Here is a 27,482-nt window from a genome sequence, read left to right as displayed (position 1 = left end):
ATGTTATTTGTATATTGATTGTTAGTTATATGGCTGCACTTTTTAATGTGTTGTTTTAATTTTCCAAAAAGAAAAATTGTCTCTTACAGGAGCCAACTGTTACAGTCTACTTGTTCGAGACCGACACCACTCTACTTAATTTATTTATTTATTTCTTACAAATCATTCTTACAACTTATCTTTATTAAATAAAAATGTAAACAGTCCACATTTGTGTTCCTGTGAACTCACCGGAAGAAGCTCTACTTTTATTTTGGAAGACCCAACCGGAAGTACTTTAATTCCGTGGCTCTGGTCTCGCGTAGCCAGACTTTTGACGTTGGCCGGATAGCTAATATCGCGAGATGAGTCCGAACCCTCTTCGTGGACTGTGTACCAACTTTACAACTCTCCACTGGTATTTAGTCAGTTACTTCCCTTCTTGGTAATACAGGTTAACAGTTAGCAGCTTTTCCCTCTGTTCAGAGTTTAAATGAAAGCTGTAATTCTCGCCGCTGGTTACGGAACCAGGCTCCAGAGGGATGTGGTGGCAGATAGCAGCGGGAAGTTCTCTCACCTGGCCGGCATTGCCAAGCCGCTGCTGCCAGTGGGACGGTGTGCTTTGATAACTCACTGGGTCCATGCTCTGACCGCATCTGGGTTTGTGGACGGCATCTATGTTGTAGTAAGTAAACAGTAGCAACAGTGTATGCAGAGGTGAAATGTAACTTTACTCAAGTACTGTTCCTACAAGTTGAGGTGCTTGTACTAGTTTTATAGTTTTCATGTTGTGTTACATTATACTTATTTTGCACCACAATATTAGAGTGAAATAATTTACCTTTGACTACATTACAGTATTTATAAATAATTTTAAAGGTCATCCCTTTAACCTCATTGACAATATATTTATAAAAAGCGTCCAAACCTTCTCTAAAAATATATATCAATAACAAAACAATTCCACATGCCAGATATGAAATTGAGTGAAAATACAGTTAAAAGTCTGATGACATTTGTTACTATAAGCCAATTACATGGTAATGCATTAATAATAACAATAATAACAAAAAACTATTCTGCAAAAGGCGAAGTTTTAAAAATATTTTGAGCTCATTTTTATATACAATGTGCTTTTTAAGCCAATACAGAAATGAACATCTTACCATGCATTTGAAATGCAGTCATGCCTGAAATTCATCCCTTTTACCTGTGTAAACCTGAACTGAATGAATGACCACTGTCTTTACACTGCTCTCCTCTCCACAGACTAACGCTCTGTACAACGCTGCATTTGAAGAATGGGCATCACATTTCACAAATGTGAAGATTCTCAGCGATCAGACGAAAAGCAATGATGTAAATATTATTTTACAATTTTGAGAAGGGGATTTAAGCCTATTTGAATGAATTTTATGTCAGCATTTTTTTCAGTGATTAAACCTTTAATTCAACTTTCTTCTTCCACCAGGGCCGTCTTGGTGCTGTGGCCTGCCTGCAGCTTGCAGTTAAGCACTTCAAGATAGAAGATCATGTCGTTGTAATTGGGGGGTAAGTTTACTGAGTAAATATTATCAATATTACCATGTGGGAATTTTGGTATTTTTAACCATGGTCCTATTTTTGCATATTGTTCCAGTAGACTGTTCAGCCAGTAATGCTGTAATGGATGCACAGTAATCCTTAGGAGAAAATGTCCCTCGGAGTACGTCCACTGAAAGTCGAGGTGGCTTTGTTGAGAAAGATAAAACGATTGTTTCTGGTTTCAAAAAAAGCATCTTACTCTTGTCAGTGGCAAAAACAATCACTTTTATTTGACCTACATTGAACCGCCTGGTTCCAGCTGCTGACTGACGCACTCGTCTCGGGTTTAAAATATATGTATTACTCTTTAACAGATGCAAAATGAAAGCCTGTTTCTGACAAATGAATACAACTTATTCTATCTGTAACAGTGACACCCTCTTCAAAGAAGACTTCAGCCTCACTAAAGTCAAAGAAAGGCTTTCTAACCTCCAAGCAGAGTGTGAGGACAACTGTCTGGTGCTCTCCTACCAGTGCAAAGAAGAGGGTGAGAAATTAAGTGTAAAATTAAAGGAGGAGAGCGTGTAGGAAAGGGGGTGAATAGTCTGAAATAAAAAACATGAATTGGCCTTGTGCTCAAATTTGATTCTCTGTTTTGTGTGTCTGTACAGAAACTAGTAAATACGGGATATTGGAAGTAGATGGTGATCTGCGTGTCCACTGCATGAAGGAGAAACCGCTGCCTTCTGAAACAAAGTCAAGGAGAGCTGTAAGTCAAACACAGACACTGAACATTTCTATTTTTTATTACAATTTTTAGCTATTTTTACTATTTTCTTTGTAAGTTAAAGTCTGTTTTAGGAACTTATTTTAGTATTTTTATGTGCTCAAATGTTTTTATGTTCAGTTTCAGATTAGGTGTTTTGACTAATTGCTGCTGTGACAGTGTAATTTCCTGTGAAGGATTAATAAAGTATCTATCTATAAGTATGCTGTGAACAACAGCGAAATGTACTTCAAGACTTAAGATAAACGACTTTAGGGCTGACAGATGTCTATTGCTAAGAAATAAAGTCTTAATAAAGACAAATGTTTGCAGACTGTAGACTCACAAAGGCAAACGTTTTACTATGCACTTTGTACACAGAAAATACTGTGTAATCCAAATGGTGGAGCTGGGCCATAAATCACTGCATCTAATGTTACAAACACACCATTTTATATAGGTCATCTTCTCCTAGAGTGAGATCACAAATCACAAAGGCCGACCAATCATTCTGTCTAATATGCTGACAAGAAATAAGACAATAGTCATGTTATTAATATATGTGAGCTAAACCTGACATGTACAGAAAATGCATCAAACAGCATTTCGAATTTCAGACAACACACAGCTAATAATTTCCACTTTTCTTTCAGTGTCCGTGTTTCTATGTGTTTTCCAAGAAAAACCTTCCTCTCTTGGACACCTTCTTAGAGGAAAAAAAGGTACATTTAATTAATTAAATGTCCGTCATGTGGAGTGAATTAACAGTGAATTATGTGTTTATTAATTTCACTGTAAAACACATCTTCTTATTTCCACAGGAGGCTCCTATTGAGGAGAAAGATGCCCCAGGAAACTTTGTGTCGTGGCTCATTCCAAGGTAAGTTCTGCAGGACTGCTGTGTGACAAGCGTCTGGCCTTCTTTTGTGCTTATAGTTTAAAATCTGATCTGGATTATTTTGCGTGTTTTTTATATTTTATGTAAATGAGCAAGGATGCAGCTACTAAACTAAATCTAATACACTTTTTAGGTGTTAATCTGGCTACATTTCCTTCATAAATCATCCCCCCCTGCCCTTCCTCTTTTCTTTCTTTCAGGAAGCCGGTTTACATTCATGAGATTTCTGGGCGTTTTGATGTTGGAAATCTGCCTTCTTACATTGAATGTGACCTTTACTTCAAAGAAAAACAAGATGTTGAGACCTACATGGTGTAGTTAAAACAGAAGTAGACAGAAACACCGTATTTATTTCCCAGTGTAAAAAAAAAAAAGAGAAAACAATCAAAACTACAAGAATCAGTCTGTAACAGTGGATCAACAATTTTAAAACTGTAAATATTGCCTTTAATATTAATTGTATGTAATTTTATAATGAATATTTTCTATTAAATGATTTTTATAAAGTCTACCCTGTGAGCAGTCTTGTGCATTTGTCAGAGGCCTTCTCATGTTTGTCCTCCATCTTGGCGATGCGGGAGCCGAACTGCATGGCTCTCTTGGGCAGGACGGCTGATGGGCCGAGGCCGAGCTGCTTCGCCGTCAGTCTCAGGAGGAGTTTCTCCCCGACACCTCGAGGTAGCGACAGATCCGCCTTCTCCCACACGGGAAGAGAGTTCAAGTAGCTCACCACGTCCTCGTCCAAGTAGGGAAACCTGCAGAAGCCAGAGTTTTACAAGTCAGATACTCTTAACAATAGAGGTGATTGGAACACTGTGGAGATCACACTTAACATTACAACAGTGCTGAACAACATGCTGCTTAACTACTCAGAGTTCTTATTAGCTTATGTTTCAATTTTAGAGGCACCCTCTCCATTTTGGCCCTGTTTTTGGATTTTTCTTCCACTTCTTAGCTGCCAAAAACAAAGTAGTTATTCTGTCAAACAGGCTTCAAGCTACAAACAGAAGAAGTAATAAGATATTTCTTGAGTTTAAGGTACCCTGTGGAGTGTTCTGACAACTACGAGCACTGATGTTTTAATGAGTAGGCTCCTCTTTTGTTGGCTGAATCCACATGTCCACCCTCTGGTATTGCAGACTGAGCCCTCGCAGACTTCAGTTGAATGCACTGTGATGAGTTCACATCAGGTCAGTGATGGTGCTTGACTGCAGGATTATATTAACTACCTATAGACACTACAAAACAGTGCATTTTAATAACCTCCATAGCCAATAATTCTTTAATGTAATTTTATTGTTGAATATAATTTGTACAACACCACTCTATTAAGGTTTTTATTACAATAATATCACAATCATATCAAGCTCTTTTAATTTATTTAGTTTTAAATTAATAAAAAAAATTAATATAACGTATGTTGTTTATGTTATAACGACCTACGGATAAATAAAACATCTTAAATCCTAAATGTAAACATAACTTGCTTCACAGAGAACCTTTGATGGTTATTTTTCTGTTGTTTTACCTTCATAATGACGACCTTTTGCAGGGTGAGTATCATATTTTGTTTGAATATAAGCAGCAGAATGAAAGTAGGCACCAAAGTATTACTTAAACCGCCCATCTATGTTAAAACTGATTTGGATTAAAACAATCAGAGATATTCAGATATTAATTTAATCCCTTTTGTTAAAGTAATATTTGTTGTACTCTCTCTTTGTGCTCCATTTGTGTTATTATCATGGTCCTGATGCACATAAATAACAATGAAATGAAAAAAACCTAATGCCTTATGACTTACCGTATATAACTGTTGAACAGAAATATAAAGTGAATTTTGATACATCACTTAAAGCTCTGTTCACATGTGACAGGCACTTCGAACAGACTTACCTCGCCTCTTTCCCATGGTCCCCGATCACTCGGTCATCTCTGCCCAGATTCCTGGAAGAGATCCTGCCCAGCTCCATGGCCAGCTCCTGGATCAGTCCCTCGTGTCCCGACATCTTAAATCTGACTCTGTGTCTGGAGTAACCTGCAAGCTGCTCATCTGCTCCTATTCCTGTCAAAATCACCTGCAGCAACACAGGAAAGCTGGTAAATGTTAATATTAAACACCTTGGTTGCACATTTTTTTGTTCATTAATGGTGAGAAAAGAAACACATTTCTGACATATTTACTGATAATTTCCTTCAATCTCCCACATTGGTATAAAGTTCAACAGAGCTCAGAAACCTTTGTTCCTGGAAAGTCTGATGTTTGTATTTCACCTTTGCTGACGATGTGAAGGGCCTCTGGTCATCATCCTCAGTGATGAACCCTGACCCTCTGGCTGCGAACCACACAGCACATCCAATGCTGTCATCGAGCACTGTATCCAGTGGATGCACCAGATGACAAACACGCTCCTGCCGCATTTCCTGCAGCTCCTCCTGCGTTACGTTGACTTCAACAAAGTTCCACCTTCTTTCAGGATTCAAGTCTTGTAATTCTTTGAGACCGGCTCTTCCTGTAATTCTGTCTGGAACATCAAAGGGGCTGGAAATTGGGGAATCAACTCCAGCTTTATCACCTGTGGGCTTATTTTTGTGCTTTTTGGGTTTCTTTGCAGATTCTTTCTGCTTCTTTGGCTCCTGTAGTTTAAACGCTACATTGAGAAGGTCTATTGGTTGATGAGCAGGTATGTGACAATCAGCTAATGCAGCCAGGATCATTGAATCGATACCTCCTGAGAAAAGTATAGCAACACTAGCTTGTTTATAAGTAAGAGGGGAATCTTCCTGCCTCCTGAAAGGCAGAGACTGAACACGTCGCCTTACTGCCTCACTGAGAACATCGATAAGATTGTTAACTTCATCATTTTTGTCTTTGCTTGCGAGCAGCTGCTCCAGATCCTTAGCACATGAGTTTGGATGAATTTCTTGTTCATTTGATGACTCTGGGATGGATGTATTAAGAGGGCACACAGGTGAGGTGAGTGTTAGGCCTGCCTGGTTCATCACAGCAGCACAGCCGCTCGGAACAGACGCCAATACAGCATCACTGCAGCTTGAGACAAGATCATTTCCTCCATGAGCCCAAGGATAAACTTCAAACACGACTGAACCACCTTCCGTCACTGCCTTCAGGTCAATCCTGTAAACACCAGCTGCTGGGACTTCTTGCCAAATACACTCATCAGGGCCAGAACTGCAGGCAGCAACAGAAGTCAGAGTCAAGGCGTTTATGTCTGCATCAAATTTCCACAACAAACTCCGCCTGCCAAAGAAGTCTCTTCCAAACCAGAGGCAGTCGGCAGCCTTTTGGTAGTAAACAAACCCCCACGGTCCGCGCATAGAGGACAGAACGGACAGAATCTCTGAGGGGTTGTTGCAAGATGAAAGCCTCTGAGAGATAACAGCAGTGTCATTTTCCTCTGGCATTACTGGGACACCTCCAAAAATCTCCCCATTCCACAGCAGGACATTTCCAGCGTTGTCTTGAACCGGCTGAGGGGTGAGGAGCCCTCTCATGTGAAGAACATGGGCAGAGAACAAACATTGATAGCAGGGAGTTGTGCCTCGGACTGTGAGATCCCGGCTTAAGTTGGGTCCTCTTCTCTTCAAATGTTCATGAACGGTTTTGTCCCACTCAATCTGAGCTGGTGACAGACTGAGCAGACAGAATATGCCGCACATTGTTGTGTTGAAGGAGAGTCTTACATATCCTGCAGCTCCTTCTTCATGTTATCCAGCTCCCCTGTAGACAGAGAATATCATCTGTTATGTTTATCTATGACATACGGAGTATAAGGGTCAGTGGGAGAAAAATGACAGGAGGAAGATTATTTTATTTTGTATTTTGAGAATACATCTGGAAGGTTGAGAATTAAGTTGATCTTTCAGTATTGGTGCAAAGATAAAATGAGGAAGACGATTTATTCCATTTTGAGAATTTTAACTTCATTCTCAAAATGCAAAGAAACCTTTTTCTTTTGCATTTCGAGAATAACCTTGAAGCGTTAAGAATAAAGTTGAATTCTCAATAATAAAGAACTTTCAGTATTTCAGAAAATTTCCCTTTTCCCTTAAGCCTGGCTCTAACACTCTTCAGTATTGATACAATGCTTTATTATCGAATTATATTTGGGATTAATAGATTAGACAACAGATAACGGATTTACTAAAATAATGTTTATGTACTTAAGTTTACAGCTCTGAACTTACTTTTGCTTGAACTCAGTGTCTGACCTCTGTCTGCTAGAAAGAATATGTTACTGTTCCTCTGCTGGATGTAGACTTTCTGAGGGAATAAGACATAGAAAGTGTAGGTTAATACACCTTCTTCATACACAAACTATACATCTCTCTTCATAGTTTATAGGGCATAGTAACGTTTGAATAATTAAATCAGATTATAGGTTAGTATCAGGTAGACTTTGGCTTTCCTAAACACTTTACTCACCCGGCTTTTCTTCAGATTGGAAAGTTCGTCCACCACAACCTTCTGCTCCTTGATCTGTAAGTAAATACGTATTTTACTGTTAAAACGAATTCAGGCAACAATAAAAAAGAAAGGCGGCTATAAGTCTGTATATCAAAACGTTTTGTATACTCTTACGTCCCGATAATGCCATCCTTCAGATATGCTACATGTTTACCAGCTAATATTTTTTGCTAATACATTAGCTAACAGCAACATGTTGTGGCTAAGCTACCTTTTTGTTCAGCTCCTCCTTGAGTGCAGACTGTCCTTCAAAATTATCGTCGTTATCTCGGCTTTTCGAAGACATTTTGGTCAAAAGAAATGTGGACAAAGACAGTTCAGAGTTTTAATCTAAGAAGTAGAAGCTAGCTAGCATCAGTTTTTCACATTTTTTCTAGCTCTGAGATCTTTTCCGGGTACGGAGGTCAGTCCACTTTGGACTTTACTGCCCCCTGGAGCTGGGCGGATGACACGAACATAATTTTCATCATTTTTAATCCTTTTACAGATTCTGTATGCAAAACTATTTCCATCTGAAAATACAAAAAATATCGCTCTGCAACATATTTGCCCCACATGAATACACATTTTTTTAGTCCACAATGAGCAAATTTATTAAAACAATGAATAAAATGTCTTTGTAAAAATTAACATTATGTATGTGTATTTAATTCTGTTTTCTTTCCAAGTACAAATATTTGCCTCTATGTATTGTATAACATTTTCAGGCATTATGGCATTATAATAAAGGTCTTTGTATATATGTATCCCACCCACTCAAAACAAATAAACCAAAGTAAAAGCAAATAACTTACATACCTACAACATAACAGCCATTCGTGAAATGGGCTGGCATTATGTCATTCATACAAAATTATAAATAAGAAATGTGAGGAAGTAACGAAATGTATAAGTGCACATATGAAGGTTACTTGTTAAGTAGCCTACATGTAGGACACAACAACATTAGCCAGACAGTAGTCATAGAGACAAAGACTAAAAATTATTAAAAGAAATTAAAAAAAACCAAGAGAAATATTCAATAATAACCCTTTGTCTCAAACAGGAAAGCCAAAACTAAAAGATCATTGTAAACAACATTTCAATGGGTAATAATTCTTGTGTTTGTCGAAGTTCAGCATTATGTGTCTCATTCCGCTTATGTTCTTTGATTTCAAGTGACCCACTCCTCTTATTATATGTCCCACTGTAATGAGAATTACTAGAATATAAACAGTTAATAGTAAGTGGAGCAGCCTCTTTGTTTCAAAAGTGAGGCCAATGTGGAAGTGTTTTAAACCTGCATGTTTTCAGATGGTAAGAAGGGGGCGACTCCACTGGTTAGAAACACAAGCCAATGAAAAAAATACCCTACTTAGTTTATTTATTACCTCAGTAAAAAAAATTCCCTGTGAGTGAATTATCTCAATCACAAGTTTCAAGTCAACAAACCAATGGCAGACATTCCTGTGACTATGACCCCGTCTTAAAAGTAGGGTCGTTTTCCAATCTGGTTTCATAAAGCAGGCCTCTTTCTGCAGGTTTAAGGCCCTTCTGCATTAGACTCCCGACTGAAAACAAGAGGCTATGTCCACCTCTTATATGCAGCTTATGATCTTATTGATGTAATGTGTTTACAGTTAATCTAAAGGACCTGAGATTTACCAGCTTGGCAGAGGTAAACAGCTGGTAACAAGAAATGACCCGACTTAGATGACACAATTGTTGATCTTTCTCCAGCTGTGGGTCAAGCACCCTTCGAACCTGCAGCTGTAGCAGACAAACACACCTGTCTGATGCTTTACGTTGGTTTAAGCTGCCATGTAGTATTGATTTGAAACAGCTGTCAGATGTTTATCACTTTATTCCTGGGAAATACAGGCTGTCATTTTGGGAAAGGTGGCCAGGTCGTCACAGGCACACAATGAACTTTGATGTTTATCGTTCTCTGTTGGGCACACGTCCAAGTCTTAGACCTTTGGTAGCGGTTAATTTCCACAGAAACAATAAGACCACACCGTTATGTTCCAAAAATGGGTAGAGATTACAATCTTAATCATTGTTTTTGGTTCTTTTGTTATTGAGATGTTTTGTAATCTTACTGTGTCCAGTGCCATAAGATCTTGGGACACCTCAAGAGCCCCACCTCAGTTATTCAGGCCAACCGTCAATGAAATACTTGGCCAATGGAGCTGCGCTGTAATACCTTTAAGTGCTCTTGCAACAAGGTCTAAGAGTTCAGCACAAAAAAAACAGAATTCCTTCATAAAGAATGGATGAATAATCTGATCCAGCCTCAGGTACACCGCCCTGCAGGTGAGATTTCATCAAGTGTTTCCCTGTCTTTAGCCGTGGCTTGCGAGTGTCAGGCCACAGGAGGCGAGTCATTCACATATTTTGGTCCTTGAAGTCCAAATTTAGCCCACGTAAACACCGCTTGTTGTTGCACAGCCCGGCTGAAAAGGGATCCCGTCAGGGGCAGACATACCTGCAGGTCACATGGCCGCAAAATGACACAGTAGCCATCTGACCACTGATGACAGGTACCTGGCTGACACGTTGGCCCACTAATAGTGCGGCCTGTAATCTGTTTGTACCGGCTCAATGTGTGCAGACTTTCAAATGGGTAAGAGCTCTGTGTGATCCTTGAATAGGTCACAAAGGGACAGAAGTGCCTATTGTCATCTCTAGGCTGAAAATATGGGCTTAAGTTGCTTGTTGGTGTCAGTTTTGCTCCCTCATGCGATGAGACGGCACAGAGGAGGCCTACATGCTGGGCTGTAAAGGAATTTTATACGTCTTTCTTTTTAAACCTACATTTGTAAAAGTAATCATCTTGAACAAGTGTTGGTAGGCTGAAAAAGGGTCAGGCTTAAAAATCCAAATACAGGGCTGGAGTAATCTTCAGGGCGGGCCATGGGGGAAAACAACCTGTGGGCCCCTACTGGCACTCTTTCTCACACTCACCGGGCATTGTTGACCAGTTAGTTAATAATTACTTTTGAGGCATAAGCTTTTAGGTCTTCTTTTTTTATGACTTTATTCTCATAAAATTACAGCTGTATTCTGGTAATATAACGACTTAATTCTTTTTTTTTCATAAAGTTCCAACTTTACGCTCTTACGACTTTATTCTCATGATATAACGACTATATACTATATAAAGAATTTACTCTCTTATGCTTTTTTTTCCCGTAAAATTACGACTTTATTCTCTTATGACTGTATTCTGGTAATATTAGGACTTTCTTCTCATATTAAGAAGACTTTCTTCTCTTATGACTTTTTTTCTTGTAAAATTATGATGTATTCTCGTATTAATACGATTTTATTCTCAATCTCAGACTTTATTTTCTTAATGTGGCACTAAAACGCCGTCCACATCATTTTGGTGGATTAAGCCACAGTTCGGGAGTTTTTTCCTGAGAGTATCTCGTGCTTTGCATATATTTGTTGTTAAGTGTTCACTGACCTTATTCAGGTCATATTTCAAAAGACAACAAACATATTTCATAATCCACTAACTACTGTTAGACAATAGCTAACGTTAGCATTCAACCACTTCCCAGCTAACATTAGTATTTAATAGTGTTACATGATTCAATAGCAAACAATGTTTAAGAATCTTTACGTTCCCAAAAATTTCAAACCTAGAGTACAGCGGGAAAAAAATACAACTGCATTTGAGCTTCCCGCCCTGAGTGTGATGTCAGAGGAAAATGGCCGCCGTGTGACAAAGGTGGTTCTCACTGTCGGGCAGAGTTCATAGTACAGAACTGTACAGTGTACATTTTATCTACTTAAGACAACATGAAGACCACACAAAACAAGTTGCCCCAAGAGGTAACATACCAACCTACTGCTCTATAGTTTTGCCATTAGTCATCACACGATGCGTGTTTCAGTGGTGACACAGGACACAGGGGGTCCCACTCAGCTGTAACAGCCATTTATAGTCCTCTGTGCATCCAGGTGATAAAAAAAACATGTTAGCCATGCGCTCACTGAGCTGGTGTTTATTACTGTTTATGCATTCAGGCCAAGGAGCCCTCATGCATGCAGCCAATAATTACAGCTGCGGTCCTCTTCTGTTGACATAGGTGTACAAATGCAAGTCATCTGAAGGTGTGCTTTGTACACATTTGTTCTTTGTTCACTGCCAAGCTCTTGGTAAACAGCTTCACCAGGTCAAGGCAGTAATGGCAGCCCTGGTTACCAAAAAGCTCCCCACATTGCTCTATAATTTGTTTTGTCTGGCATCAAACACAAAAGCAAGTTCAGTTAATCTTTAACTTTAGCAATCTCTCCTGCTCTCTTCTGTGGGTCTCTTTTTAAGATCAATTATTTATCTGAATTTTTATTTTATATAAAGAGAAACTGCAGGAGGCGGTTTAAAAAAGGCCCTAAATGATTTTATTGGATTTTGTAAAGGGGGAGCAAAATCATCGAATCTTTTCTCCATATGAGAGGAAACTGTTTTATTGCACTGAATGTATCTTATCTTATATTGGCCATAGTTTAATTAGTGACACAGTTTGGCTGTAAATCTGACCCTGTGGAACCTTTATTCAGATACAGACAGAAAGGATTATACTGTTTTATTGGCCACATTGAGTGCTCTATTTCAGGCAATCAACCACTGATGGAAAGTACATTTACTCAACTACTGTAGTAAGTAAATTTTTTTGCTAGGTGCAATTTAATGAAGGATGTTCCTTTTATGCCACTTCATACATATATTCCACGACATTTCAGAGGAAAACATTGTACTCTCCTCTATATATATATTAACAGCCTCAGTCACTACTAGTAACATTGCAGATTTCATGGTTAAACATTAGATAATGAAGATTAAACTACCCAACGGCATGTAAAGTAGTTACAGTTAGCTTCATCTTGGACTCCATTTTTTAATTTATCCTAATGTACATAAACACAAAAAATAGATATACATTCAGCTTTAAACAAGGACAAAAGCTCGGCATGCTCACATAAACATGAAACTACAGGTGTACAGAAATAAATATATATTAAAAATGATGTACATACAGTTGATATCACAATTACAACAATAATAACATTTAGGTAGTAGTGACATAATAGTTCATAGTATACTACATAATTATACATTTATAATTATAGTGTAACAAGTAGCCTACATTTACATTGATATATATTGAGTATAGGTTTTTCCACCAATACTTTTGTTTTGCTGCTTAAGTTAGATATTAAATGAAAGGCTTGTAATTGTGTATTTTTATACAGTGGAGTTGATTGTTTTAGCTAAATAAAGATGTAAAACAAAAGTGGTAAAATAACTGCAATAAGTCAGACACTTAGCTTAATAAAATGTAAATTCTGAGTTGCGAAAAGGTGTAGGCTACAGTACGTGTATGCTGTGATGAAGGTAGGTCTACAGGTTTTCCTTGAACGCATCTTTGGCCTGGAGATTATTAGAGACTGGAGATTCTTTCTCTACATGTCCGCCAAAAGAAAAGAAAGGAGCTCACGCGCTTGCAAGTAAACACCCAGATTTATGATATTGGTAACAATGACACCTTTTTGTGCAGCTATAGTCCGGCTTTTCTTTTTTTTCAGCGCATGTATCGGTAGGAGGACCTCATTTGTTTTTGACACAATGTCAATAAAGGCAGGTCACGTGACAACGTGGGTATATTCGAGGAGGGACGTAAACAGAGCAGCAGAGCAGAGGGAACCGTCCACCGGAGCACCGCTGAACACAGCTCCTAAAGCTTTGTGCTTTTTGCGACCAGGCAGCCTTTTAGGCTATAAAACTATTTCTTTCCAACTTCAGCTACAGTGTTAGCTAAGTTCGGAGAGGAGAAAAGAGAGAAACGCCGTGTCGTGGTTTGTTTTGTGTCGCTGCAGACAGTTGGATGCAGTGCTAGCCGTTGGTCGACCTCCAATACATTACAAAAGAGCTGCAAAAGAAAAAAGCAATATACTCTGTTTGATTTTTGCATTCTGGACAGCTTTAAAATGGATAACTCTGGGCCCAAGAAGACATGCTCTGGTAGGTTATTTTTCTTACATGCTGTAATTAAAATATATTATTCAAACGGAGCTTTTACATGAATGGCAAACGTATAGGGAGCACGAGCTCTAACACATTTATTCTGGCACTTTGCAGAATCGGTGAAAGACTTCTTCACTTCAGCTAAATTCCTTATTTACATGGGACATGCTCTGTCAACATGGGTGAGTAAAACACTGACACTATTACACTCATTATTGTCTATTTAAAGACACACCATCAGTTATTTGTACACGCTTTCTGTGATGACAGGCTTTTATGTGTCAAACTGAATGTAATACAACATTAATATGCTATTGTCATGGTGTTTTTTGTTAGAACTGTCATTACAACACAGAATAACATGTTTTCAATGTGTGGCTCACCACAATACTTGTCTCTACAAATAGGGTGTTTAGCAGCCCATAAAGGCAGAAAGCCTCTTATTATTCATGCATCACATTTCCTATCTTCCCCAACCTGGATGTTTTAAATCAAGAGTCATCCTGGCATAGTAATAATAGGTATTTTGATTTGCCAGGGTGACCGAATGTGGAACTTCGCAGTGGCTGTTTTCCTGGTGGAGTTGTACGGGAACAGCCTGCTGCTCACAGCCGTGTATGGGCTGGTGGTGGCCGGCTCCGTGCTGCTGCTGGGGGCCATCATTGGGGACTGGGTGGACAGAAATCCCAGACTCAAAGGTAAGGCATCACAAATTAATTAATAAGATGTCATAACTTTGTAGATTTGATGCAGAAAAATAGATGTGGAGCACTTTTAAACAGACTGTTGGTGTTTCCTCCCTCATTTTCACAGTCAAATGGAGAGTTTATCCAGAGGAATTTGGCAAAGACACTAATGTATCCAGCCATCTTCGCCAGCGCTTAATGAACTAGTTAACAGACAGAAATCTGTTGTCTTTGATCACATTTCTGTCCCTAATGTTCTTCCTGGTGTTTCCACAGTGGCCCAGACTTCACTGCTCGTCCAGAACAGTTGCGTCATCGTGTGTGGGATCCTCCTGATGGTTGTTTTCCAGTTCAAAGAACAGCTTGTGGAGCTTTACAATGGATGGATTCTGGTGAGATCCCCCTCCTCTACTGTCCTTACACACTCGCTGTTCAAACATGATCTGATTGGGTTGTTCAATGAAAGTATTTTTAGGCTTTTTTCACTCTGACCCCGGAGATTGAAACCTGCTTACTTTTACTGATATGAGCTCCTGAGTCAGTGTGGTTTATGACCATTGAACAGCTTTTACAGTTGAGTGAAATGAGTTAAGTTCAAGACCTTTGACTGCTCTACTAACTTAAATAGAAAGAGAAGGTTAGTTATTTAAATTTTTGTTCAGAAAAAAAACCATATATGGCTATTTCAAAATACTTATTCCTTTTCTTGCTTAATACTATTATTTATTGAACTATGTTAAAAACAGGTATTGGTCAATGACATATTGATTTTACTGATTAATTTAAAACGTACGTAATCCATGTAATTACAGTATTAAAAAGCCACGTTTTCCCTGAGCTCACAAGTTCATAGTTACGCAAATGTTCTTGTTAGAAACAGGAAATATGTCAACATTGTGGCAGCCGCTAATGCTTAAGTGATGATTTAGCTCAAGCTCTAAAGCATCAGACCTTGAGCCAACAACTGTCAGCTGTATAGTTTTTTGATGAGTTGCATACGACCCTAGCAGCCCAAAAAACACACCTGTTATAAAGAAGTTAACAGCAGGGGCATCAAATTGATTAAAATCAAGATTTTATTTTTAATCACAAGAAAACAGAGCTTGCTGCATGCATCAAAGCGTGGGAAGTCGCTACACATGTCCTCAACAGTCTTCTGTAAGGAGCTGTTGTCAGGGTTTTGCCACAGGGCTTGTTTACACTTGTTCAGTTATGTGTTTTCATTTGAGCTCCGCTCGCCACAAAGAGACAGTCCTGATTCTGCTGCTGACCCATATGCAGAACTGCAGAGCTGGAAAAAAAAAATTGCATATTGACTGTAAAAAAAACCCCCAATTAATTAAAAGTCAATGATGTGACAATTGCTTGGCCTCTTTACCATCTTTTTACATCTGGAGAACCAGAACTGTAGCCCAGAGCATCTCTGCAGCACTGCAGTACCTCCTTATAACGATGTTTTTAACACATTATCAAAAATGCTGACTGTACAGCGATTTCCATGAATTGTGTTGCCCAACTTGACATGTGTCCGACCATCATGGCAGACTTGTTTGAGTGTCAGGTTGCAAAACTAAAGATTTCTGTCAGCAAGAAAGTCTCCTGCAATGCTTTCTGCATTTGTGGGAGGCCATTTGTGTTTCCAGAGAAAGGAGTGGCGGGGGGGGGGGTTTAGCCATGTGAGAGTGTTTAGAGGGAAGTGTGCGTGTGTGTGTGTGTGTGTGCGTGCGTGTGTATGTGTGTGCGTGTGTGGGGAGGTGGAGAGAGCTTTGGTGAAACAGGAGATCGAGTGTCTCGTCGAAGGCTGTGTAGTCAGCAGGTTCTTCAAGGCCCATCACATGACAGAGAGAGGGAGAAATGTGGCCTGACCTGTTGAATTGTTGTTTCACCGTTACAATGAACCAGCAGATCGACAAACTGTAGCCTGGACACTGTGTTTATTTAATAATTCATAGGCTAAATATTTCACAATATATGCTATGTTTTCTTGTTTTTCCATCTGTTGCTCTTTATCGCTGCTGTAGTTGAAGTCACGTGACTCAGTATTAGATTAGCTGTCGTGCTCGTTATTGTTTGCAGAATGTTATAGATTTTTCAACAGGAGGTTTTTGGTTATTGTAGTTTGCATAAGATGAAGATGATAGCAGCACTTGAGCTCTGTCTTTGGTTTAAAAGTATTTTCATGTCAGTATCAGGTGAAATCTGTACTTCCAATATGACAGCAGGAACTAAGTCTCATTTTACAGGTGGATTTATGATTTTGCAGAGTCAGAAAGCTGCGTGTCAGTCTTCAAATTTAAATTACATTTTAATAAAATCAACTATAATTTTTGTTTTCCCAAAATGATGACTCCATACAAATACCAAACCATTTCTTAAGTCGGTCTCTAATACTTCATAACTTCAGCCCCAAGCCTACTTCATACTGAAGATGTAAAGCGTTTAACAGCTCTCAAATATGTAGTTTTATTTTTAGCATGGTAGTAAAGGAGAAAAAAATAATAGAGCCTCTTTTTGGGGACTATTTCTTTCTGCGGATTAATTCCACATGTAGTAGAAGTTATATTAGTAGTAGTAGTTTATTTCTGTCCATATTAAACAACTCCCCCCCCCCACCAGAAAACATATAGAAGCTATATATAATATTACGTAATAATTATAATATTGTTTTTCTTTTAGGCACTGTCTGTTTTGCATTAACCCATACACTTCATATCTGGCACTATGATTTCCTTCGGGATTAATAAAGTTCTATCTTATGTTATGAATTGCAAATAATACACAGTGAGGGATAAAATAAAAAGAAAAACCCAAATTACTGACGGAAAAGGTGTAGGCCGAAGCTTTAGCTAACAATTAAGGTATAGAGGCAATACTCATTAACAACTTTTAATTGTTGTTATTAGACTCTATATGGAATTTGTTGACAGAAAGAAAATACAGCACACTACAGACCTTTTCCTTTATTCCCTCTATTTGACACCAAGTAGACATTAAAATGTAATCTTATTAAACAAATGTAAAATAACCCTTTTTTTTTGTTTTGTATTTTTCAGACCAGCTGCTACATTCTGGTGATCACCATCGCCAACATCGCCAACCTGGCCAGCACAGCGACATCCATCACCATCCAGAGGGACTGGGTGGTGGTTGTAGCAGGTCAGGACAGCAGCAAGTTGGCAGGTCAGTCTTTCTTACCTTCTTCCTGGCTTATCGTCGAATGTAGGCCTCACGTGACCCGTTATCAGATCTCGACAGGTGGACAGACTTTGAACCCTGGATGCTGACTCTCGTTTTTAACTTTTATCATCCGGCAGTTTTTCCGATTGTTGTAAAGTTCTTAAAAGATTGCTCACATGGTGGAAAACAGTCTGAGAGGTTATGAACTCAATGACCTATTTTATTCTGCTGTGTTAGTGCCAGGTCTTTTGTAAAACCTACAGTTGTATGAATGCAAAACCTGCCACAATGTAGACTATACATGTAAGACTATGATTCAGGGATAATGTATAGTGAGCAGGTTGTTATCGAGGAATGGAACCCCGACAGGCTAGAGCAGGACCCTGATGAGTCTTGTCTCACCCTGAAGGAATCACCCTGAATCAGGTGTTTCTACTGACTGACATCTTCTTCCACTCTTGTATCACACAGACATGAACGCCACAGTGCGCATCATCGACCAGCTGACCAACATCCTGGCTCCTATGCTGGTGGGTCAGATAATGTCCTTTGGCTCCCATTTCATCGGCTGCGGCTTCATCTCCGGCTGGAACCTGTGCTCCATGTGTGTCGAGTACATGCTGCTGTGGAAGGTCTACCAGAAGACGCCAGCGCTGGCGGTGAAAGCCGGTCAGAAGGAGCCGCAACAGGAGCTTAAACAGCTCAGCACCCCCAAAGGTAACTTCAAGAGAGCTTGTGTTTGATGTTATTTCTGCTAATAAGCATCTTACTCACTCGTGTGTGATGATCTAACCAAATCGCTCCGTGTTTCTGCCCTTTGACAGAGTTGGAGAATGGCCAGAGTCCTGAGGAGTCGTCTCAGCCGCTCATGAATGAAACCTCAGTTGTGGCTAAACCCGACTCCCCCAAGCAGAGCGGCTTTTGCCACCAGGTGACCGAACCACTGCGCACCTTAAAAGCCGGCTGGGTGGCTTACTACAACCAGAACATCTTCTTTGCTGGGATGTCCCTGGCATTCCTCTACATGACGGTGCTGGGCTTCGACTGCATCACCACTGGCTACGCCTACACGCAGGGCCTCAACGGCTCAGTCCTCAGCCTGCTGATGGGGGCCTCGGCCATATCGGGCATCTGCGGCACCGTCGCCTTCACCTGGGTTCGCAAGAAGTGCGGCCTGATCCGCACCGGCTTCATCTCAGGCGTGGCCCAGCTGTCCTGCCTCATGCTGTGTGTCGTCTCTGTCTTTGCGCCCGGGAGCCCCTTCGACCTCAGCGTGTCGCCCTTCACGGACCTTTACACCCACCTGATCGGAGAGAAGGCGCTGCCCGAGGCCGACCACCTCCTCACCGGCATGCTTACTGTCGAAAACGCCACGACTGCTGCCCCAGCTGAAGAGCTGCCACCTCTGCAGTCCTACATGTCTGTTAGTCTGCTGTTTGCTGGCGTCATTGCTGCTAGAGTTGGTACGTAACACATACCCCTTAAGTTTTTATTGTTTAAATACTGGAACATTTTATTTAAAGCTTGGGTAGGTTATTTATTAAACAACATTTTTTGTCATATTGGATGAAATTCCATATATATCCCGACAGTAAAAGATGGATACGTACCATTTTTTTTTACTGGCCAATACTGACTACCCCTCTTGTTTAACAGCTCTAAACTACAGGACTAACCATCTATGGATGGGATATGACTGATATTATTGTGATATGATCTGGCGCAGTACACTGACGGAATCCTCACCTAAAAACAAGCAAATCACTTAGCAACAAGCTAAGCACCTAGCAACAAGCTAAGCACCTAGCAACAAGCTTCGATAACATTAACGGCAGCTCTCTCTTGATGACTTCCTGCTGCTAAAGATTCAGTTTATCAGAGTTCCTTCAACACTTTTTTAATTTTTTTTTTTTAAATATTATTTATTTTTACTGGCTTTAATTCATCTGAACTTTCAAACAAAAAGATCGTATTGAAGCCATTTTGCTAGCTTTGGCTAACGTTTTGCTTTTGCTAGCAGCACACCATTTGCCTCTCTAAACCTGTATTTTATGGCAGCCATAATATAGACTGCAGCTGTGTATACCACTGCTTTGGAGAGGAAGAAACAGGTTATATTAAGGATATTATGGATTGGTGCATTGACCTGCTTTTTCGCCGATACCCAGCCACTCATTTTAGGCTGTATCAGAGCCATTTCTAATACTGGTATAAGTATCAGAAGAATTCTACTGAAAGCAATCAATAAGAGAAAAAAAAAGAGAAAAATATCTGGTATCTGCCTGTAAGAAGACCTTCCATGTTTGGATGGCCTACCTGCCCATCTACCTTTGCGCAACCTGCATGTACCAGCAGTGAGAAAGCATTGCACGTTTATGTCTATGTGTTTTTTGTTTTTTGTCTACCCCAGCTTTAATATTTTTTTGTTTTGGAGCCAAGAAGAAGCTCAAAGTGCAGATTATTGCTGATTGTGATTATAGCGGAGGTGCATAGTTTAAGTTGGTTTTATCTGAAAGGAAATTAGCATTTTCATGCTTTGCTGGCATGTTGGCTTCCTGTCATAAGATTATAAAAGGCTGTTTCACACGTTATTACTTCCTCAAGGTGACTTCAGCAGATACAAGGTTGAACTTTTTCATAAGTCACCGCAGTCTCACACCTCACCTCTACGGATGTTACATGGATGTCACAGCAATATTTCCGACCTTTGATTCCAATAATTTTTGCTGATAATTTGTGCTACAGCTACTGTTGTCTTCCAAAGTCATTTTATAGCGGCTGTAAAAATACCATTAGAAGTGACTGTTGATCTCTGTCTTGCAGGCCTGTGGTCCTTTGACCTGACAGTGACCCAGCTCATCCAGGAGAATGTGATCGAGTCGGAGCGAGGTGTGATCAACGGTGTCCAGAACTCCATGAATTACCTCTTAGACCTGCTGCACTTCATCATGGTGATTCTGGCTCCGAACCCGGAGGCCTTTGGCCTGCTGGTCATCATCTCTGTCTCCTTCGTGGCCATGGGTCACATCATGTACTTTGGGTTTGCCTTCAAGAACCTGGGCAGCCGCCTCTTCCTCTGCTGCTCGCCGGAGCAGAAGATTGAGACCGTGGACAGCCCCTCACTTCCTACCACTGTCTAATCCCATAAAAGAGACTCTGTCCTGGGTACATATCTCTCAAGCCTTACGCTAACCTTGCTTCTTGTTTAACTAACTAACAACTTTACTTGTAGCTGGCAGAATGCTAACATACACCAGAGAAAGGTAACCTAACATGCTATGCTTACTGGAGCCATTAACAAAGCATTAATCATAAGCACAAGGAGGTATGTAGAAAGCTTACAGTCATAGTAACTAATCCATAGTCAGACTTAGGATAAGGCAAGGGGTCTCGTTCAGTCAGATGCGAGCCTCAGCCTCCCATCTATGGGTCCAAGCTCTTTGATACATAAATGCACAAGGATCCATCACTTCTACGCTTGTGACCCCAAAGTGAGTCCTGCTAAAGAAGTCAGGAGATAAGGCACTGTAAAACATTCTCCTCCTAACAGCCCGGACCTAGCTGTAAAGATTTAAAAGGTGCTTCAGCTGACTAAAGGGCAAAAGGAGGAAGAAATGTTGCAGGGAAGCAGGCAGTGAGGACGAAAAGACAGAACGTCCCTCACTTTGTTGGTGCTGTAGCTGTGTCCAATAGCTGTTCTCTGATAGCCTACATGTTTGATAAGCAGGTTGTGGTTGTCTTCCTCCAGAGGGCAGGAAGATACTTTTTGTATAACCAAACACAAAACTGGGATCCAGCGTCTTTTCTACGTGGTTATATGGGCGATGCAGTAGACTGTATATAGGAAGTGGACGTAGCCACCGTGACTTCTCCGACTGGTTTGTGGACTGTCGCTTTGAAGCCTCGAGTTTTGGAGGTCACCATCTTGCAAGGGAGTTAGCAAGCCAGAAAGTTCCTTCAGTGCTAGCTTGGTTAGCAGCGTTGTGTGATAATAATTGGGATACTTATTGTGGCTGGCTTTAAGATGTCATAACTGCAAAAATGAACAGTAGACACCTTTTGAGTTTTGTATTTAAGACATTTTTAAGGTCTCTGTGGTAGCAACTTGTCAATCACAGGTAGCCACGCCCTAAACAATACCCTGCATTATCATTTATCTAAGTCTAAATGGGACCATAATTGTCAAAATGAACATGATGTTGTATTTAAGAAGACTTGACACTAGAGATTTAGACCATAAACTCATTAGGATGATGTTTATTTAGGTAATAAATCAAGTGAGAAGTAGGGTAGGGTAATTCTCTCCCAGACTTCTCTACAATCTGACAACCAGTGGAGTCGCCCCCTGCTGGCCATTAGAGATATTGTAGTTTTAACGTTAGCTACCGAGGCTACATCCACTTCTTATATACAGTCTACAGTCGAAGCTCTTTACTGTATTTATTCAGGAAATGCAGACGGTGGTTTTTATAATAAGTGTATCTACAGTATTGTCGCAGTTGTGCCATAAGACAAATTGAGAAATCCTATGCAGCCTTTGTCAATATCTCTCTCAGTTACCAAAGTCAAAGTCCATAAGTGGCATATAAGGAAGTGAGGGAAACATGGAGCATTCCAAATATATATTTTTACATCAGGTGACAGTCGCTGTGTAGGTTCACTAAAGCTTTCAGACACATCGAGTATATCTGAGTCCTTCTAACCCACTCTGAGATTGTACCTTAATCCTCCGGTAGTTTACATTTATAGTGTTATTTTGTCACCGTTTGATTTTTGTTTTCTTTCTTGAGTAATTTTATAATCATGATTGTTGTTACATGGGCACTTTAAGTGATTGACGTCTGTCATTACACCCAACGCGTGATCAGGCATTTGATCAATACTTTTGCACAAGGCTGAAGCTCTGGCCCCCCTCCCCCTCCATGCTCAATCTCTTTCAAACACTTACTTTTCATGCGCTGTGGGGGAATTTAGGTTTGAAAAAGGCACATATGTTAACCACATCTTCATGGGGAGAAACAGTACCAGAGTTGACCTCAGATACCCCAAGTTTACTTAAAAAATCAGGCAGGGAGCTTCGTCAGCAACTTTTAATCTGATTTCAGTTTACCGCTTAAGACTGCCAACAGACTCTGGGGCTGTTTTCACAGAGAGATTTGGGATTTTAGACTGGCCTGAAGTGCAAGAACAGTCTTTACTTTACCTGTAAATTAGTCTGATCCAAGTAAGACCATCACACAAATAAATGCTGACTAATTATAAGCCAAAAACTAGACCCCTGACCTTATGGTAGTCACCACTGTTGACCGCACAGACTCCACTTTTCCTATCCACTGTACAGCCCCCTGTACTTGAACTGAGTCAGGGTTTAAGTTCTAATTGTTTAAAGTTCACCAGAGGCATTTTACTTAAAATTGTGACTCTTATGTTGACATCTTTGGCTTAACAGAACCAGTCTAGGAAAATTAAGTTATTAGTGTCTCACAAAAGTGTTTTGCAGTCTACTTTTCATTTGAATTGATTGTGAAAGTCTCCAAAAACTGTTTTAAGTCATAGAAATTCAAAACGTAGCTACTTTGGACACACTTGACAATTACAGGATAATTATATGTGTGAAAATATAGTTAAAAGTGAAGGGTCAGATTAACAACAAACTGGCTGAGTATTGTCACAGTTACACGGTAGTATCTATCTTAATTAGCTAAGATTAGCCACAATAAGCTAACTGCCCAAACCAGGCCCAGTAAGGCTATAGCAGCAAAAGCCCCAAATGTATTAAGCTGAGTAAGGTCCTGTGCTTATAAATTCAACCATTCAATATTAAGCCAAGTAAAATGTTATTTTATCATATTCCCCTGAAAAGATTTAAATAAAGTAACTAATGTAGCTGTAACTAGTTTCTTTCCACCACTGACCGTCAGTGATTTCTGTCGCCTTATTGTAAATCCGCTGTTAAACGCACACAAGTGGCTACATCAAGGTGGTTTCTCGCTGCAAACCTCCCATGAAATAAAAGCCAAGATTTTGGTAATGCGGAGAGGGGGAATGTTTAGGTTGGAAACAGAAGTAGCCACACCAGATGTAGGAGAACAGAAGGCCACTTTTTAGTCGCACATTCCCTTGAATCCTGGTGAAGGATGTGGTGAGTCAGGACGTCTGCAGGTGTGCCGGGAGGTGCAGACTCACAGGGAATGGAGCTTAATTTTCATGTTCCACCGACGTTGAATTATTGTAACCTCAGACTCGGTCTGGGCGCGAGAACAAAACAAGCTTTTGTAACGGTTGTTCTGCTGATTCAGGAATATCACACATGGCCATAACTCTATATTTTTGATGTAAATACATTAGCTGTCAGTCGATACACAATTAGGAAAATGCAGAAAAAAAGTTGTGTATACTGTTTGTCTGGAATTGTTGACTTTTTTTTTTTTTACATATTTTTATATTCCAAGTGTTCACATTTTGTGTCAAATTAAGGTTCCTTAAATCGTGTATAAAGAAAATTACTGCATCTCATTTGAAAACATCTGTAAAATACTGCTTTGATCTGATTCTATATAGATCTCTTTGTATATATATATACATTATATATCAGTGTTATTATAGTTTAATAGACAAAGGCATCAAATCATTATGAAATCATTTATATGTCATAATCGCACTCCACTGAGTATAAGGACGTTGGTACTGCTTGTATTGCATGAGGTCTCATGAATAAAGAAAACCTTTACAATCGCCCGCCTGTTATGTCTTTTGTGTGTGTGTGTGTGTGTGTGTGTGTGTGTGTGCACACAGGTTTCCTGGGCTCAGCCTTAGTCTTTGCTGCTGCTGTGTGAGGTCACATACCACAGCTTAGCACAGTTAGCTGCTAATTTCCTCCCAGAATCCCTTTCTTTCAGGCAGCTGCACTTAAACTCAATGACTTTAATCCTAGCTGGGTGATCTGGACCTGCATGCCTGCTGAAAAGAGACAAAGAAAGAGTGACCTGGTTTTTAGTGCAACACAAGCGACAGAAGGACTTGACCAGGAGTACCAATCCAAGAGGTTTGCATGATACCAACGCACTTTTAGTAAGTAAGACAACTAATAAGTACAATTGTACCTTTTTGATTCTCTGCAGGCATTTTCTGCATCAGAAATATCTCACATTTTAACAGACATATTTTATCTTGTACCCTATAAAGCAATTGTATTGCTTGTATTACTGTTTTTGTGCATTGTGTAAATATTTGATCATTTTCTATCGAACATCTTGCTTTACAAAGTTTACAAAGTTTCTAAAACTTTCATTTCAATAAAGTCTTGAATGGAATTTTATAAATAGTCAAGGTAGGCACAAAAAATGTAATTCAGCCAAAAGTCGGATGCTTTTTTGCATCTCGATGAATCAGTTGAATTAAACTTCTTTCCTTTAGTGATATAAACCATGATCTGTCCAGCAGCACTTAATTTACACCCTCTATTCACTGAAATAAAACATTGAATCTGCCCCTTGTTTGCATTTCCTGTACAATATTAAAGATTTAGACCCTAAACTGTTATTTCATTCACAAATTATATGAACATTAAAAGTTTAGGGCAGATAGTTTAATTTAAGGAGAAACACCTTCAAAAATGAGCACTTCAGAAAAGGCTGCTGACTGTTGCAAAAGTCCAATAGAAACAGGAACTGGGACTCAAGATATGTGGAGATATGTCCCTCTTATGTTCCCCTTTATGGGTAGAATCTATAGTATCTCTGATACTATAGATTCTGCAATACTAGATGCAACATTCATAGAGAAGCCCATTTGGTCAGAAATACATTTGTGTGTTTGTTTAGACTCCCCTGTCAGGTCTTTGTGTTCACTTGTTTTGTTGAAGTAGAGGCTTCAAAGAAAAGGCCTTTGGCTTTAATTCAAAGTTTATATCAGTAATAACTGATACCACAGCTGACAGTGAAAGTCAGGTTGCTCAATTTCTCTAATTAGTACATACATTGTTTCATAAAGTTATAGTAGGTGCACCTTTGCTACAGACAATTGTTATAAATTAGGTTTTATGTTAGTCTTGATTAGTTTGAGAGAGCACAATAAATAGTTTATCATTAGGGGAAATACTGTATGTTTATCTGCTGTCTTTCTGAGAAGATTTATATCACTCTCAAGTCTTTCTCAAGCATTCAGATTGGAAAATGGGGAAAAGCCAACAACTAGTTAGCTTAGCTTAGCTACCATTTACACTGGGAACAGGAAACTGGAAGCAACCCCTTAGATTAGTTTAGCATTTGGATGAGAAACAGGGGTAAACCGCCAAAAACTGTTTGCTCAGCTTAGCGAGGAATTTAGACCAGAAACGTTGAAACAGCCAGCAACCAGTAAGCTTAGTTTAGCTTAGCTTAGCATCTGGAAAAAATGTTTTAAATGTTTTCTGTCATTTTTTTGCTGATTTAACAAAAACTCCTTTCTGACTTAAAAATCTCACTACTACAAAGACTAAATACACGTGGCTAAGAAATTGTGCAGCACGTTTTGTAAGAAATATTTATGAGTGATTCTCAAAGTGGGGTCCTGGGACACCTGGGGGTCCACGAACCATAGCCTGGGGGTCTGCAAAATAATTATAATCAATTTATAATAAATTATAAAATTGTGCTGTATCATTAAAAACTGCATGTCGACAGGTGAAAATGGTAATAAGCATATGCGTGTTATGATTATGAGGGGGTCCTTGGAAAATGTCCTCCCCTGTAAGGGATCCCTGGCCCTAAAAAGTTTGAGAACCCCTGAGTTATGAGATATGTGTAAATACGTGACCTTTTTAGAGGTGCTGGAAAACAGATTTTCTTACATTTGCCAGAGCTGGAATAGCAATTTGTGCTAAGCTAACATAAGCTAAAGGGCTGAACTGAATATACATGAATGTCTGTTTCAGGTGTTGGAGTACCTCTGCTCATGTCAAAAGGTTGTATAAAGCCTTGTTTTGGTTCCAGAACAACATGAGTAAAATATTGCCTCGTGTGATGTAACTCGAGTCAGAAAATGTTCAGGCTGAAGACTACATGCTTGAAAATTGAAAAAAATGACAGTGAAGAATTAGAAAGAAGTGGGGCTTACCAGACGACTGTTGCTCACCCCTCATCTCTGCTTGGCTACTAGCATAACACCCCAGAATCTGCAACTGAACCAACAGCGATGAAGATGCATTGTGGGTAATGTAGGCACCAGGTTTGGACTTGGAAAAGGATTGGGGGAAAAAAAGACAATGTTGTTTGCATGCTTACGTTAGCTGTTGCTAATGTTAGCTAACAGGTTATCTAATATGTAGGAATATAGACCCATGTCCCTCTTGAGTTTCACTGTATGTTATTTTTATTATTATTTTATTATTGATCATAATAGTCAAGAAGCAGCTAATAGATATAAATATGTCAAATTCCTTACATTAAAACAACTTGCAACCAGGAACCCAACCATAAGACATTATCCTCTATAACAACATTTGAGCTTTAATTAAGTTTTGTTTTTTTGTTTGCCTCACATGATCTGTTTTACAACACCAGCCCAGCTCATATTAAGTCAATAAAACTGAAAGATAAAGAGCTCAGGTCTCGATAAGGATACTATAGAAAGTGACCCAGATTGATGACTAATCCTGTACGCCCTAAATGCCGGTCAAATGTAAGTCATGAAAGGCTACGATGGATCTGTTCTCAGGGGGGGGGGGGGGCTCTGCAGGCAGAAGCGCCTGATAGAGAAAGGAACTGAAAAATGCTGAGATGAAAGTGCAAACCAAACGTGACCTTCTACTTCTGCTGACAGCTTACCCGGGGCTTGTTATTTAAGATTTCAGAGTCTGCTGAGTCCGGCCTGACTTTACAGCACCAATAATGTGACTTCTCAAGGTCGTGTTCACAGAAGGAATGTTTATGGGGAAGGTTTGCAATGGGCTTCATTTCCAAGCATAA

The 27,482-nt window shown here is 39.6% G+C and overlaps 3 protein-coding genes across 3 annotated transcripts; 2 read left to right on the top strand and 1 right to left on the bottom strand.

Annotated features, from left to right (window-relative positions):
- Positions 1 to 412: 412 nt before the first annotated feature.
- Positions 413 to 3,619, top strand: LOC138592307 (glucose-1-phosphate adenylyltransferase). The gene is made up of 8 exons (XM_069663061.1): positions 413 to 664; positions 1,249 to 1,338; positions 1,451 to 1,530; positions 1,935 to 2,050; positions 2,175 to 2,272; positions 2,923 to 2,991; positions 3,091 to 3,149; positions 3,368 to 3,619. The coding sequence occupies exons 1-8, from the start codon at positions 473 to 475 to the stop codon at positions 3,483 to 3,485; spliced, it is 822 nt and encodes a 273-aa protein (XP_069519162.1). The 5' UTR covers positions 413 to 472; the 3' UTR covers positions 3,486 to 3,619.
- On the bottom strand, positions 3,126 to 7,451 carry asnsd1 (asparagine synthetase domain containing 1). Its single transcript, XM_069663060.1, has 4 exons — positions 7,377 to 7,451; positions 5,442 to 6,909; positions 5,064 to 5,245; positions 3,126 to 3,922 (listed from the first exon to the last, which is right to left on the bottom strand). Exons 2-4 carry the CDS (start codon positions 6,846 to 6,848, stop codon positions 3,676 to 3,678), a joined length of 1,836 nt encoding a protein of 611 aa, XP_069519161.1. The 5' UTR covers positions 6,849 to 6,909; positions 7,377 to 7,451; the 3' UTR covers positions 3,126 to 3,675.
- Positions 7,452 to 13,354: 5,903 nt separating this feature from the next.
- slc40a1 (solute carrier family 40 member 1) lies at positions 13,355 to 24,270 on the top strand. The gene is made up of 8 exons (XM_069663670.1): positions 13,355 to 13,669; positions 13,787 to 13,854; positions 14,211 to 14,370; positions 14,635 to 14,750; positions 17,412 to 17,538; positions 18,007 to 18,252; positions 18,360 to 18,998; positions 20,359 to 24,270. The coding sequence occupies exons 1-8, from the start codon at positions 13,636 to 13,638 to the stop codon at positions 20,673 to 20,675; spliced, it is 1,707 nt and encodes a 568-aa protein (XP_069519771.1). The 5' UTR covers positions 13,355 to 13,635; the 3' UTR covers positions 20,676 to 24,270.
- The last annotated feature ends 3,212 nt before the right edge of the window (positions 24,271 to 27,482 follow it).

The sequence above is a fragment of the Semicossyphus pulcher genome, unplaced genomic scaffold (genome assembly GCF_022749685.1).
Source record: "Semicossyphus pulcher isolate SPU_LCO1_2020_fin unplaced genomic scaffold, fSemPul1.0.p SCAF_15, whole genome shotgun sequence".
NCBI classification, from domain to species: Eukaryota; Metazoa; Chordata; class Actinopteri; order Labriformes; family Labridae; genus Semicossyphus; species Semicossyphus pulcher.
The sequence above is the reverse complement of the archived record's forward strand: the minus strand, read 5'-3'. Positions and strand labels throughout refer to the sequence as shown.